Source organism: Serinus canaria, chromosome 1, assembly GCF_022539315.1.
Source record: "Serinus canaria isolate serCan28SL12 chromosome 1, serCan2020, whole genome shotgun sequence".
Taxonomy (NCBI): domain Eukaryota; kingdom Metazoa; phylum Chordata; class Aves; order Passeriformes; family Fringillidae; genus Serinus; species Serinus canaria.
Window position 1 is genome coordinate 100,474,064 of NC_066313.1, and position 15,700 is coordinate 100,489,763.

The 15,700-nt window shown below is 39.5% G+C and overlaps 1 protein-coding gene across 1 annotated transcript in view; it reads left to right on the forward strand.

Moving 5' to 3' along the window:
• Window positions 1-15,700, forward strand: part of PHEX (phosphate regulating endopeptidase X-linked) — a 95,162-nt gene that overhangs the window by 11,008 nt on the left and 68,454 nt on the right. The window contains exons 4-6 of the mRNA XM_009089711.4: window positions 10,634-10,720; window positions 11,764-11,990; window positions 15,143-15,211. Coding sequence (XP_009087959.2) covers window positions 10,634-10,720; window positions 11,764-11,990; window positions 15,143-15,211 — 383 coding nt within the window. The remainder of the gene's footprint in view (window positions 1-10,633; window positions 10,721-11,763; window positions 11,991-15,142; window positions 15,212-15,700) is intronic.

The following is a 15,700-nucleotide window of genomic DNA, read 5'->3' on the forward strand; positions in this document are numbered from 1 at the left end:
CATATGTGACACATATTTCCCTTAAATTTACAGTGAACCTGGGGTTTGTATGATATGTGCCATTCATACTTGCAGATACTGAATTTCAAAATTTTTGATGGCTGTGTTTGGGTGGGTAATTTTACAGAACCAGGATAGATGCCTTGGAAGGCACAGCAATCCATGACACATGATTCCCCTTTTTGACAAAAAAAATTTCCACAAGTACATGTTGAAAGTATTATTGTAATGAAGTAAATGCAATGCTGTCATTTAGTATGGAGCTCCACCTATATTGTAACGATTGGGAAATTTGCAATCTTCTGGCGTAAATGTGGTTTAAAATCTTTTGCCTAACATTATAATGACATGTGTTATCCCCTAAAGCATAATACTAGGAGGCCAGAAGGGCAGGGCAGGGAAGTAGGCAATTCTACTCAAACAAGTAAGATTTATTATTGAAATTTAATTTATGAAAAGAGGCTCTCACCTCCTTATAAAACAACTTTTTGTTTGGTCAGTACACAGTTTGTGTACAGTTAGGTTGACTTTTGGAGGAACTCACATGATGGGCTTATCTTTTGATATACAAACTCAGAGAATTTACCAAATTCTGAAACTGTAAACAAACAACATTTCCGTTTTGGACATGTGCTGTGTGCTAGGGCACTGAGCAGCATTAGGAAGCATTTATGTAAGCACAGCTGTGTGAATGCTATTTCCATGAGAACTTCCATATTGCTAAAATGGATATTCAGGGAAAGAAGTTGGGGGGAATTTCTTTTCAAGAGGTGAGGGGGAAACCTAGAATGTCAGTATATTAGTTGGGTTTATTTGTCTAAACAGAGAATCCTTTAATGAAATTTGTATTTGGGAATATTTTTTTGTTCTTCTTAGTTTATGTTCCTTGGGAACTAGAACCTATATGAATTGATTAATCATGAGATTGTTATGAACTCCTGTGGAAATACATATTCATATTAATTACATCCCCATGAGTGTAAAATTAATTCATTATTATTTAAATGTTCCATTGAAATATCAGAAAAATTAATAATGAGGGGCTGTTATTTTCAAGAGTCACTGCTCCATCCATGATGAGACAAATGCTGCCATCAAGAAATTGGCTGATGGACATTAATTGCATCAAATAAAAAAGATAGTTTCCTGAATTGATAACTGGTGTCTTGATCATGATAAAATACCTTTAAGAAAAACCAACAAAACAAAACTCCAAAACAAACAAAAAACCTCAACCAACCCCCTAAAAACCAATACAATGAAAAAAAGAGCAAACAAACTAAATTCCCCTCACCAACCAACTGCTATTCTCAACACCAACAACCCATCCTCAACACTAAAAACCCATCCTCTGCCCTCAGCTCACAAAAGAAAACGAGGGGAGGAGGGAGACACAGTTTATCAAAGCAAGGCAGATCTAGATTAAGGCATCCGTTCCACAAGGGCTATTCTGAAGAATGAATTTATGGAGCTGTAGAATACCCTGGTAGTTTCATTAAAGTAAAAAAGAAAACCAAACAAAATAGTTACTGGTATGAAAATAGGGAAACTTTTATATTTAATATCTAAGGCATATCTGAGGCTATATAAGCCAACACAAGGCCTTCCAAAAGTGACTACTGACCCTGTCCACTGACATCCTGGGTGGTTCTGCTTTCCAAAGTGGGAAGATACAATACAGTAGGGGTAGGGCAATATACAATACAGTAGGGGTAGGGCAATATACAATACAGTAGGGGTAGAGCAATATACAATACAGTAGGGGTAGGGCAATATACAATACAGTAGGGGTAGGGCAATATACAATACAGTAGGGGTAGAGTAATATACAATACAGTAGGGGTAGGGCAATCTGAGAGGAAGCTAGTGTTCTACATTGTTTCATATTTCTGTGTGAACAAGGGGTTTGCCATTATGAAATTTGCATTGAGTGATTATTTCAAACACTCATGTACTCCAGTAATGATTCTGGTGATCTGATTGTTAACAATGGGGAACTGAGAGAAGAAAGGTAAGAAAGTGGTAGAAGGCTGGTTAATGAGGGAATGCAAAAGACATGAAAGTGAAAAAAAGGTGTACTTTGGAAAAATTTAAAATCTGCATTATAAGCACCAGAAAGGTGTATTGATTTACTATCTTATTTTACTTTAGACATTCAAAGCAAAAAGCTTTAATTAGGCAAGGATAGTTTTAACCATATGGAGAATGATTTTTTTTTGCTAGGCTTTGATGCTAGTTTGTTCTCCCATATATATATTTAGCAAAGAGTAGAGAAATATGGGCTATAATTAATCAGAAACTCAAAATAGGTATTTATAAAATGCAATGAAATATATTTTGTACTGCATGAGGCTTGGATACTTCCCTTCCTGTGCTCTGAAACTGAGAATTCTTTACAGCCACCAACGCACAAAGAAAAGGAAGAAGAGCCTTAATGTCAGTAACAATTTAGCAATTACTTAATTTATTTATGGTGGTGAGAAATTTTTTCATGCTTGTTTATTTGTGAGGGAGTAAAAATTTTATCTTTAGATTGTGTATTTTCATATTTTGGACTTTTGGAAACAAATTTTTATTTCAAAAGCAATTATTTGCAGTTCACTTTACTAATAAAGTGTCTGGTGGGGAAAAGGACTCCAGAATTCACATATCAGGCTGTGCATAAAACATGTGAACTAGCAAGAAGCAATGCAGAGACATTAGCAGAATTAATAGTTTACAAAAAAGAAATAAATTTAGGTTAGCTCATATTTTAGGGAAACCTCAGAAACCAAATATTGCTATCAATTGCTACTAGAGGAAAGAAGTGGTTTTGCACACTTAAGTTGCCTATCAGGAGACATTCTCAGCCGAATTTGTGTTTTAAAGGCATACAGGAATTTAATGAGGCCTTGAAATTATGTATTTGAGGTTGGGTTGCATTGATGTCAGACAAGAACTGTAAGCAGTCATCTGCACCTCCAGTGAAATTTGTCTCTGTGGTGTTTTCCAGGCAGGCAAGATCTTGCTTTTCTCTTCTTCCAAGCCTTCCAGATGCAAAACAATTCTAAAATGGAAGCTGGGCAGGTGCATTCATGTGGGAGTTTGACCTGTGCTATTACCCTGCTAAGAGGGATAAAGTTGTACTGAAACATTAAATGTTGTGTCCTACAGCAGATGTCCATGTGTTTTTCAAAAGAGTGCTCTGAAGGAACAGATTTATCGCTAAGAATAATCTTGACTTGATGGTACTTGTCTTGCTCCCAAGAAATATGTTCAGCTTGGAATGTCAATTAAGTCTATCACTTTCATTTAGAACATACATACATACATATACATATATACATATATATATATATATATAAAACATTTTTCACTCTCCCCTCTAGACCCCATTCCAGCTAGAAGACCCTTTTCCAAACTGATTAGAATAAAAATATATGTATCAGATTTTCTTCTTTGACTATTTTGTAGCCTGGAATGTTGCAGTCTAATTAAATTCTTATTTTCATGTATCAAGACAGAAATGTTACCATTGGTTGAATGATCTTAGCATTCTTGTGTATAATTTATATGCTGTGGCCAGTGCTTTTATTTTGGGGTAGAACATTGTGCCCCTCGTAGGCACAATGCTACTTACCACTGCCAGCTCTCCTTCACTTTGGACTCTGAGAAGGAGGAACTGGAAACCAGATACTCTAAATGAATGTCAGCTGGCCCCAAACCATTCTGAAATGATCACTGTTGAAATGTGTAAGCTCATGTTTCTTCAGACTGTACATTTGTCTAGCTGTGATGTCTGTAATGGCAGTGTGGTTTCAAAGTTCTTTGTGTGCCCTTTGGCATCCTGGCCAAATCTCTGCTCTGTGAACCATACTGACCTTGACTTCTGAAATCCTGAGTGCTGAGAATTCAAAGAGGGGGCAATGCATTCATACTACAGTTGGAGGGCTAAACAACTCCAGTGGCACAGGTGCAGTTGGATACTTGGGTTTCAGAGGTTACTTTTCAGGAATTCTTTTGCCATACCTCTTAAACATGAAGAAAATATGGGAATTAAGAGTTGGACATTATGATTAATCCAGTCCCATCCAGAGGACTGGATTAAACATAATTGTCTTCTAGTTCAGGGACCTCGAGGAATGACATTCTGCGCATGTGTTGTGTGTTTGGTTTGGTTGCTAAACTCCAACCAAGATTTGAGAAGGTTTTTCTCTACATTTAAGAGGTAATTCCTCACAGAACATCCTTAAAAGAACCTGCTGTTGGCATCAGAGGACCATCTGCAATTTTCCAAAAGATAACTTGGTTTTTTTTTTTCACAGAGGTAGCACATAATAGTGCTAACTGAGGGAGGAAACAAAGGTTGTCATTGATAGCTGGAGATGGGAACAGCTCTTTTAATTATTCTTCTCATCAATTACAAAACTCAGTTCTTAGAGCTGTAGAGCACAGTGAGGGCAGGGTGACTAGCAGAGTCTTTATTGCTCAAGTGTTGAGAGAGAAATTATCTGTCATTGGGTATTTACAAATAAACCTGCTGAATGTGTTTCTCCTTGGGCTGCTTTCTGAGTCTGATACCAAAAAGAATGCATTACAAGCTGCTTTCAGTTTAGCACTGAGCATCATCTGGGCAATGCCAAGCAACTCTCATTGTCTCTGAAGTTAAAAGGGCTGAGGGACATTCATGGCAAAGGATCAAGCTCTTTGAGTGTGTGGATCAAGTTCAGCAAGCCTTGTGCTCATAAAGGAGCACTATTCCAATCCCTAGGAGTCTGACATTAGTTAGATAAGGAGCAATCTGTGGCTCCCTTTCTTTATCTACAACACTGGATAATGGCTGTGTCTCCTTGCCCTGTCATACCTAAGAGTGCTTAGAGATCTATATCCTAAATGTGTAGAGTGCAATTGCAGGAGCAACCACTAGATTATTTCCTGTGACCTCTTTTGTGTCACAGACAATTACATTACCCACATAATGCAGCTCAGTAGCTTGCACTGGGATAAAACATAATTGACTTTGGGGTAAAGTTTATCTCCCAAAAAAGCATGAAGTCTTGAAGATATTAAGGGGCAGAGAAGCCACTATCTCCTCTGGTTGCTGGTTCCAGTGGTTAATCAATGTCACTGATGAATTTGTCTTCATCGTTCAACCGTTGGCTTTCTTTGTGCCTTTTTTCCATAGACTAAAGACCTCTCTAGCACCAAGCATTTTCTAAAGGTGTTTTGATATCATGTTCCCATCACCCTTTCAAATCTCTTTTGAGAAAAACCATGTTCCCTCATTGCATGTTTTTTTTGTCCCTCCCTTCTATTTCTCAAGCCATACCCTCCAAATAAAAAACCCAATTGTTTTGATATTTTTCTGCCCTCTGTCCCACTGTCCAACATTGTTTTTACAATTCAGACAGCCATAGAGCAGGCTGTGTTCCAGTCTGTCTCACCAGCCTGTGTACACACTAAGATCATCTCCCCACTTTGATACTTCTCTGGTTTTGAAATTCAAGACTCCTGTCTGTTCTAGCATTGCCCTGGGAGTTCACACTGCATTATTTGTCTGCTTCTGGCTTTTCACTCCTCCAGGGTTACAACTTTCCAGGAAATAGGATGTCCCTTGGGGTTCTTGTATAATTTTTGGGGTTTTTTTAGTCCAGTCATATTCCCTGGGGGATGTTTGCACATAGAATTCTTTTTCTTCAAGATACAAATCATTATAACATATTTCAGATCATTGCCAGATATCACTGTGCAAACACTTGAGCTTGCATTTTCCACACAGAGCAGATGTTTGTAAAAGGATAAAGACAAAACCTAATAGAAAAAATATTAATAGAAAAAATGCTATTGTCTTTACCATCTAATAGAAAAAATGCTATTGTCTTTACCAACTAGATATTTCTCTATATTTAGGGTTGTAAAGTGCAGAAAAAACTTTTATTTTTCTCACTAGAATAGGAAATAAGCCTCAAGAATAACACAGTATTTCTGAGGATTTCAACTCAACAATATATATAGAAAACTGTCTGGATAGACAGTTATATAAACTAGGATACAGTATATATACAATCTGATCAGGACACTGATAAATTGAATCAATATTTCTAATCTGAATGAATGGTGTGCATGTTTCTTTTCTCTGCAAATCTGGCTTTACAATCCTTTTTCATGCAGTCCAAGTCAGAAGAAGGAAGGGATTTCTTGGTGCCATAAATAAAATATGATGGTAGAAAACCAAAGTGAAGCTGTGCAAGACAGTGGGCTGGAAATGGAAAGTAAGATTAAAGGTAACACAGCCACAAGACTATCCTTAGCAGCTTTAGAATAGTATGCACTTAAATAAACACACATGCAAAGCTTACTTTGTAATGTGCCTTGCTCTCACTTTTAACAGCAGATGATTGCTATTTACTCGAGGGTAGTGAACCACAGGAAGCTGGGCTTTTTTAGCCCTCTTTCCCTGAAAAAGAACTGTGTGAAGGCAACTCAATATAAACTCCCTTCCTTCCTTCCTTCCCAGCTCCCCACCCACAGCTGTGCCTTTTTTTCCTTGACTGTATATCTGAGCATCTCCAGTTCAGACAAATGAAGAGCAATCCCAGCTGTGGAGTGGTTTTTGCTGGTGATGCTGAGACTTTGTGTTTTATATGAGAGTCAGGGAGGGCAGTGATTCAAACCTGCCTGACCTGGGGTGACAGAAGTTCAAGGACCTTGACTGAAATGGGAACTTCTACACCCTCATCTCCTTTATACAAGAAGGTGAATGATGAAGCCATTTGCAACCTCAGGAAGTTTAGGATATTGGGAACACCTTTAGCCAGATTCTGACTGTGCAAGTGGTAGCTGCTTAATGGCATGAGTTATGTTATTACAGCACTGAGGAGTGCAATTGCTAATAGGTGTTGACACTTGCCATAACTAAGTTTTATGTGAAGACAAACATAAATCTTGCATTTGGGCATCCTGTGCATAAGTAAACATGAACAATGAGGTGCTGAGGTCAGTGATAGAGGCAAAGATTTTTTTTTATCCCAAAGAAAATGACTTTGGAAATAATTTAAAGTGAAGAAAGTGAAAGATGTAACTGAAAAAGAACAGTTTTGCTAAAAAAGCTATTCAAACATATTCTTGCTATTTGGCTAAGGAAATGGGATCCAAACTGTATCATCAGCTGGCTTAAGCTAGGCTGGTTCACTTTGCTTGTCCTGGTGATTTTTGGTTAGGATATTCTGCTTTGCAGGCAGGCTAGCAGTATAACTCAGTAGCAGCAAAAAATTGTTAAATTTTGGTTGATGTTAATAAAAATTCTGTGCTTTTTCAGATGCCTGGAAATCAGCTTAGATTGTGTTTTCTTTTTAACCTCTGCAGATTTTGTTGGAGTGATGTGCATTTCCTAATCTGATCGAAACTATTTATTCCTAACAATTTTTCTTTAAAGGTAAAAAAATTGTGTCCTAAAATGGAATAGTGCTTTAAGGAATTAAAACTTTTAGTTTGAAGCAAGAAAACAGAAAGCAAGCAAGCAAAACAGCTCCAAGAAGAAGCTCAATGTCCTTCTCAGTGCTAAGTGAGCTGTTTTAGTCAAAATGTTGGTAGCCCTGATCTCCCTAACTAGGTCAAAGTTTAAGGAAACTGTGCTTAAGGAAAGCCTATCAGACTGAACCCAGTGGATTTGCATGAATACACACAATTCCTTAGTGAGGCAAGAGAGTTGGAGCTTGGAAAGACAAAGTAAAATACTAAACAGCAAACCTGTGGTCACTTATGATGTACAACATTAACTATCTTTGGTGGTCTTTCTCTTCCTATCCCTTGAAAGACAACATAGGTTTTGATTACATTTTGGTGTCAAAACAGAAAATATCTGAAGCTATTACAGTTTTTTAAAGTGGAAAGACAATTCTCCCAAACAAGTGTAGTTCAGGTGAATTTTTTCTGATGGGCTGAATTTGCTCTCTTGTGTCCCTGGCTGGCATTTCCCTTGCTGTAGATGAGAGCCTGAAATCCATGTCACATGTCAGGAGGTGAAGCCTTGCTCAGGGTGTGTGGGATGACCCTGGGTTTGTTCAGCTTGCAGAGCCCTGGGAGAGCAGACTGAGCTGCTGCCCTCCTAAAGGCTGCCCTGTAGAGAGCAGCATGCATCGACCCACACGAACAGATCTGCTCTGTGTGGAGTGGGTTTGTCAGCCTGCAGCTGTGCCCAGGCTGCTCACAGGAACCAATATTGCTAATTTACAGGGAGCTTGATGGGCCTACATTGATTTCAATCACAGTAGTGACTTTCTTTCCATGAATAAGCAACCTCTAGACAGACTAATTGATTACATATATCTTTGTTCATTATGCTGTGCTTCTTGCCTTTTCTTGCTGTTCATCTCTAAGAATTTAAATACTCAAGGACATGTAAAATCCATATGTATTTGTGAGCTAAAAAGGACACAAATTTCTAATTTCTGTGTTTAGATTTTATACTAGCTAATGTAGAAATCATGTGGATGTGAGCAGTGCTCCAGGTTTGTGCTTCTAAATCTTTCTGAAACATTGAGGTTAAGGCTGGGAAAGCTCCACAGCCTACAGACCATCCATGGATCACACCCCCTATTTCAGTGTTCACAGGATTCAAGCATCTTATTGAGTCTTTCATATTTGATCACTGGATTTTATGTTATCGGAACCGTCTTCATAAAAGAATTCTGAGCAAGCTGGCAACATCTACCCCACCTCACTCTTTGCAGTAGTGAGGTGGGATAGATGTCACAATAATGAGATGGTTTGATGGGAAAACACCAGGTCTGATTTTAACAAAATTTGATGCAGTTTTATCTGAAGAATTGATTTTATTGGCTCTTATAATCTGTTTCTCCCTTGAGCTTTAGCCATTGGATTTTATTACCTTCAAAATTTCATGGTTGTACAGCTCACTGGCAAAGACAGAAATTATTGTAATGGATTTAATGGGATGGTAGTTTTTCATCCTTAGTTTTATGGAGGATTCATTTATCATTTCTTTCAAAATGCTATTTAAAAAATGTGAACAGGTCTGATTGTGCTGCAAAGAATTGTACACACTGAACATATACATAGGTGATTTGCTTTACATTGTATTTAACTATTTGGGAAATATTTGAGGATTTGAAACCAAAGCTATCCTCTCCAGAAGTATTTTAATGGAAAAATCTTATCCATAACTAAGAGAGAATAATCTCACTAAATCTCTTAAGGGTCTAAGCAAAAGAATTGGGCAATGGGGTTTTTTGTTTACTTGTTTAAGGGGAAAAGGGGTCAGAGGGAGAGAAAAATTGCATTGCTCACCACTATGGTATTCCTTGAGTAATAAAGTAATAAAGAGTGTGAGGTCTGCATTATGGTACCCTGAGTGCTCACGTGAGCTCAGGTGGGGAATATCTGAGAGGTGCAGCATGGCTGGTTCCTCAGGGGGCTATGGAAATTTGGGGAAATAAGTGCCTTAAGATCCTGCCTCAAGCAGTGAGCTCCTAATGCTGAGAGAAGCTGTGCAAAGCCAGGCTGTTCTCAGCTGGAGAGCCCAGCAGTCACACCCACCCTTTGCCTCCCTGGAGAGGAGGCATTGTGGGGTGGAAGGAGCAGGGCTGGAGAGTGAGCACCTGCCAGTGTTTGCAGGAGGGTGCTGCTTTTGGATGGCAGTGCCACCACCTCCTCTGTGCTCTGCATGTCTTCAGCCAGTCCTGGCAGAGGAACAACATTGCATTGACCCTGATCCAGCTCTGTGTGGGAGCTGTTTGGTCTCACCATGGCTGGTGTTATGGAGTCTCAGTGGTTCTCTGCATTCACAGACCTCTGGGACTCTTGTTTTCTTCACTCCCCATTTTGTGTGGGGCAAGCTTCTCGGCACACTTGCACTGTGCTGCCTCTGCTCATTTGAAACCCAGAGTCCAGGGTGGTACTTTGGTGCTTGGAAGGGAGTCTTGAATTTTTCAAGGCTTTTTAGCTCTGGCTGAGCACATAACAGGAGGGACTTGATGCCAGCAGAGCCATTCCTTCCAGTGGTCCCAGTAACTTTAAGGTAAGGCTGTGCAAGCCCTACTTGGGTCTTGCAAAACCAGACGAGGTCCAACAGTTTGCCAGCCCTGTTCCTGTGCTGTGCTCCAGAGTTACCTGCTTCTCCTGGCCATGGAAGTGCTTGTGCTGTGCAGCACCTGAGCTGACAGATCTCTCTGAAGCTCAGCTGCCTCTTCTTTGTATCTGCAGCTGCATCGTGGCTGATTTACAGCTTGCTCCTGGGATCCTGTAACCTTCTCCATTAGTCCTGATTTCATAAGGTATCAGCACCAGAAGCTGAGCCACTTGAAAAAAGTCCTGATTCCCTGCTCTGTGTGTTGGTTCCCACCCCACGACTGCCTGTCACCTCAGTTTGCTGAGGGTAGCTGGTTGTGAGGATGAGTAACAAGCTGCATCTGTCATTTGGCTTTATATCAGTTCTCTTTAAAATAAATAAATAAAAAATCCTTCTCTGTTGGGGATTGAAAAAGGTGCAATTATGTCTGTGCTGCTGCTTAAGAAAGTACACATGGAGCCTCATACTTAATTAAACAATTCCTATGATTAAAGTGAATGCTGAAACAGGCAAACAATGTCTACATTTTCCAAAGTATTGAAAAAAATTACTTGTTTTTTTCAGCATTGCTAGAGAAACCCATCAGCAAAAGACGAGACAGTGAAGCTGTACAGAAAGCCAAGATCCTTTATGCATCCTGCATGAATGAGGGTAAGTAGATTGATTTGAGAAAGGCATAGATGCATTCCCTGCTTTTATAAAGGCAGGCTTTTTGTCTCTCTGCAGAGCTCTGTGAAGCTCTGTGCAGATGCATGGATTTTGCTGATATGGATTCAGCTGGGGTTGAGGGTCTTTGACACATCTGAAGCTGGGAATTGAGACTGAGGTACACTCAGGCAAAAGTCAGTTTTAGAGAAACCTCTGCTTGTCAGAAGTGTGAAGAGATATTTATCTGTGCAAAAGGATGTTAAACTGTGCCCCAGGGTTGTGGGGTTAGTGCCTGGGGTTATTGAATCAGAAGAACCCCCTGATGAAATTCTCATATTGATATTTTCAAGAGCCTGTTGCTCATCACCTTCTACATTTCTCTAAATCTGTTTAATCAAAACAGTACCCGAGGGCTGGGTATAGACAACCCTGGACTCTTTAGCTTTGGTATCTGCATGTCAAGGAAGTTAGCCATGTTTGCAGAGTGCTTTTCCTCAGCTTGTAAATGCTGCTGTAAGGTAATGTTCACTAATTCAGAACACATCACTACTCTTAGGTAGCTGCACAGGTGAAAGAAGGCTTTGAAGTCCCCTTTGTCCTTCTGACTCTTTCAGGATTTATATCCTGCACAGTTTTCTTCCAGCCTGCCCTGTCTGACTGACAGCAAATGAGATAGCCTGCTCTACAGCCTCCGTGCCCAGATATTGGCCCTCTAGCTTTGATTATGAGCAATAATTTCCCCAAATTTCCCTAAAACCAGTGAAATTTCTATGCTAGTTCCTAAGCAAGGAGTGGGTTTTTTAAAAATTTACCTAATTCCTTTGCCTTTTTGGAAAGGCACTGACTTGCCTCTTATTCTTGATACAGATAAACAGGATTGGACTTCTATGCTGCTGTGCTCACAGGCAGAGCAGAGGCTTTGAGTTTCAGCTATTGTGATTGCCTTGCCTGAAAATCAATTGGTGCCAATAAATCTTTGTCTCGTGTGGCTGCTGCTGGACTTCAGTTGTCAGGAATGTAATTGTTGTCACACTTTGACATTTCAGATAAAATAGAAAAAGCCGATGTGAAACCCCTGTTAAGCATCCTGAAGCATTCACCTTTTCGCTGGCCTGTGCTGGAATCCAATCTTGGGCCTGAAGGGCTGTGGTCAGAAAGGAGGTTCAGCTTAGTCCAAGCCTTGGCAACTCTGCGTGGCCAATACAGCAGCTCTGTCTTCATCCGTCTGTATGTGGCTGCTGATGACAAAATCTCCCATCGCTACATCCTGAAGGTACAGCACAGCATTTCCAATAGGTCACTATGCATGCTGTTTTATGGTCTCTTTTTCTAAAAGCACCTTTACATACCAAATGTTTACATTTGATTGTTGTTGTTATTACCTCCTGGCTTACAGATGTATGTAGGTGCCAGTTTATGGGAGTGTAGAAGTCACTAGCAACCACATGCTATTGGAAAGTATTTCTGTACAGGTTTTCTTCTTTCAAATGGAAAAAAACCCATAAAAATATCCTAGTAGACCAATGGCCAGGGTCTGTGCATGAGAATAAGAACTCAATATCTAGTTCTTTGTGCTGCTTATGACTCATCGATTGCATGAAGAAGACTTTTTGTCTGTGAGGATGAAAAATGGTCCATCAGTAGCAGATATTTTGAACTTGAGCTGTTTTTCTTGAGATGGAAACACTTAATCTGGTGCTTATTCATCACCTTACAACACAGATTTATCCCAAGTGCTTTTAAATGTGGAATAAGAGAATTCACATTTTTCCTGAAATGCTTTTAGACCAATTGAAATTTTCCTGAAATTGCTTTTAGACCAAAACATTACCAAACTGTTAACAGTGCATGGCATTAAATAACAGTTTAATGTAAGAAAAAGTCTCAAGAAATGTTGCCTCCCTGTAGTCTGACAAAACTCCAGATAAAATTGTATAACTGGGGCAAGACTGAGTGCCTGGCCCAAATGCATTGTTGTTTAAGAACTTCAGAGGAGAAGCCAGAGCAGACTTTCCCCCATGGCTACAAGAAAATAGTTCGTGAAGGCAAGAGAGAAGGAACAAATAAGAAAGGTATGATGGCATTCATCACAGCAAAAAATGGGTCTAGGATCTTTATTTTTCTAGCATCTTGACTAGCTGTAGGAATGTAGCCAAGAATACATTGTGTTAGGGACTGTGGTGGTACTGGAGTGGATGTCAGTTCTGAGTCAGTTCTTCATTATGTCTTTTGACTGAGGCATTTAACTGGCTAAAAGTTAAAGGGTAAGTTTCCCTCATCTCTAGTACATTTTCCAGGATAATCAACAGCAGATCAACACTTTGCTGTATTAAAGGTGTCATTCTGCTATGATGCTGTTGGGATCCTGTCAGGTTTTCTTCAGCTGGAGACTCACTCAAAAGAACTGAAGCTGTAGGGAGATGTTTATCTGAGTGTAGCCTGTCACAATACTTCAGGTCAAGTCACCTGCCAGCAAATGGCTGGGCAGGGACACCCTCACTGTTGGTCTCTTGGAAGTGATTTACCACCAGCAGTACTTTCACTCACTACGCTTAGGGGCACCTAGGGATTAAATATCTGACTGAAGCATGCCATGCTATGAATGAGGTGCTGTTCTGTAGGGTGCTGTGATGTTAGGACCTTGTGTTTGATTAGGACCTTGATCTGCAGAATGCATCTGCCAGTGCTCTTCTTTGTCCATGTTTTAACAAATTCCCTGGGGTGTAGATGTACCACACAGTATTTCAATCTGCTTGAAAAATGGCTTTATTGCAAAATTCTTTTTGTTCAGCATTGCAAAATCATCAATGGGTCATAAAAGTGGAAACTCCAAATAAAACTTTGTTCAGCATTCAACATGATCTTTTTTCTTTTTTTTTTTTTCATGAGTGCTGAAGCTGTTGGTTAACATTTTTTGTTTATTTCTCATATTTGTGCTCTCTTGGTTTAATGTGCTGTCAAATCTAATTCTTAAGGCCAGGGAATTTGAATGAGCATTTAATGTAACAGTCACATAATTGAAATTCCCCAAATAATCTGAAGTTAACTCTTGCAAAGACACATGTACAAAAAGCATAAGAGAATATTTTTTTGCATCATTGTGCTGAGAAAAGAAAGTGATGCTGATTTTCAAAGAATGAGGATTGCACTGAGCATCACAATTACTCCTTTCTGAGGATGGTTTATTTTGTAGAGGAAAAGATTACATTTATTCATTCACTTTAAAGTCTAAGTTTTATTTTTTTTCACAGGTAGAAAATGTGACATATAATCACTTAACCTAAAGTATTTAGATTAAATAAGACTTATATGAATTGTATGAATACAGTCTATTGTCACTAGACATCTTTTAAAAACAATTGCAGCATCAAACCAAAAATGTTGAGAACATCTAAGAAGTTGTTTCTGCTCCAATCAGTATCTTATTCAGAGTTTGGAAGCTGGTTGGTGGAAGTTTTCAGCTTTGGCTTCCATACCCTAACCTAACTTGAGCACATTGAAAAGTTCTGGGAAATCTCAGTTCCCAGTAATTATTATAAAATATGTGCTGCATAGTGAGTTTTTCCTGGTTAGGAAAATTCCTGCTTTCAAATGAAACAGCATGCAAATATTCCCATGTAGATGTTTCACTCACAGTACTAAATGCAAATCTCAAACTTTCAGGCCTAATTCCAATATTAGGGTTCATGTAGACCAGAAAATCTGATCCATGTTTAGATGGAAAAGGTAAGTGAAGGCCAAAGATCCATTTGGACTACAGGACACCTTTAGCTAAAGTGCTGGGGACATGACAATATCCTGTGCATGCAATCTTGGCTCGTAGCCACTTCAGTTTCCGTTCATCTGTTCAAAAGACTGAGTACAGCCCCCAGTGCTGGTCTAGGGTGAAGCTCAAAAGTGTAACCTCAGTTCCAGTTACAAAAATCTGATGATGCCTCCAGATAGACAGCAGCTCTCATGCTCCAGGTCTCCTCAGGGACATTTGGTGCATACACTAGACTGGTGTGGTCCCAAGCTGACTCTTGTACCCCTGAACTAGACATAGGATGGATGCATGGTCACCAGAACCAGTGGTTTGGTCCTGTAGACCCAGTCCTTTTGCATTTCCTACTCATTGATGTAGTTGCTTTAAACACCTAAATCACACCTGTGCTTCTTTTCTTTAGGTGGCTTAGCTATTGCAGGGGTCATCTGAGGCTCCCCAGGTCACAGTAATGTGATTTAGTTAATACCTGGCAGCACAGCATAGCATTTTCCTGTTTTGAAATCTTGTCCAACTCAGATTGGTGCAGAATTTTATATGTTAGGTTGCACACAACTACTGTAATTGTCAGAAAAACATGAACCCTTCCAAAGCTGCTTGTCAGTTTGTCTTTGAATCTGATGAATTTACCTGTTAAATGTTGCTTTGTGTTGTTTTAACAGCTTGATCAAGCAAGCCTCTCTCTGTCATCTCGAGAGGATTACCTGGAAAATACCACAGAAGCCAAATCTGTAAGTATTGTCAGCTGGATAATAGAGCCACCATTTCCCCCCTCATCTTTTTTCATTGTTGGTTTTGTTTTGTTGAGCTCCAAACTGAGAAAGGGTTGTGCTTTGTTTGGATTTGGGATTTGCAGGGTATCTAGAAGAAAACACACTTCTATCAAATAATCTTGCAAAATTTCCTAAATGAAGCTTGCACTTGTATACAAATACTTCTGTCCCGTGGTGGCTACTGTATTAGTTGGCCTAAAATACCGGTGTACACTTTTACACATTGTCTAATCCATTTGTAAGAGCTGAAAATTGTCAGTCTAATCCAGAACTGCCATTTGCATTTCCTGAGACTTGTACTCCCTGAGCCACAGCAGCTGTCTCTGTCATGCACGGTATTTTTACTGTGTTTTTTCTCCTTTTTAACTTGATTGGCATTCCAGGTAAGGAAAGCACAACCTTGGTTCCTAAGGCATGAAAGTAATATACTCCTTCCTATAGCTGGGC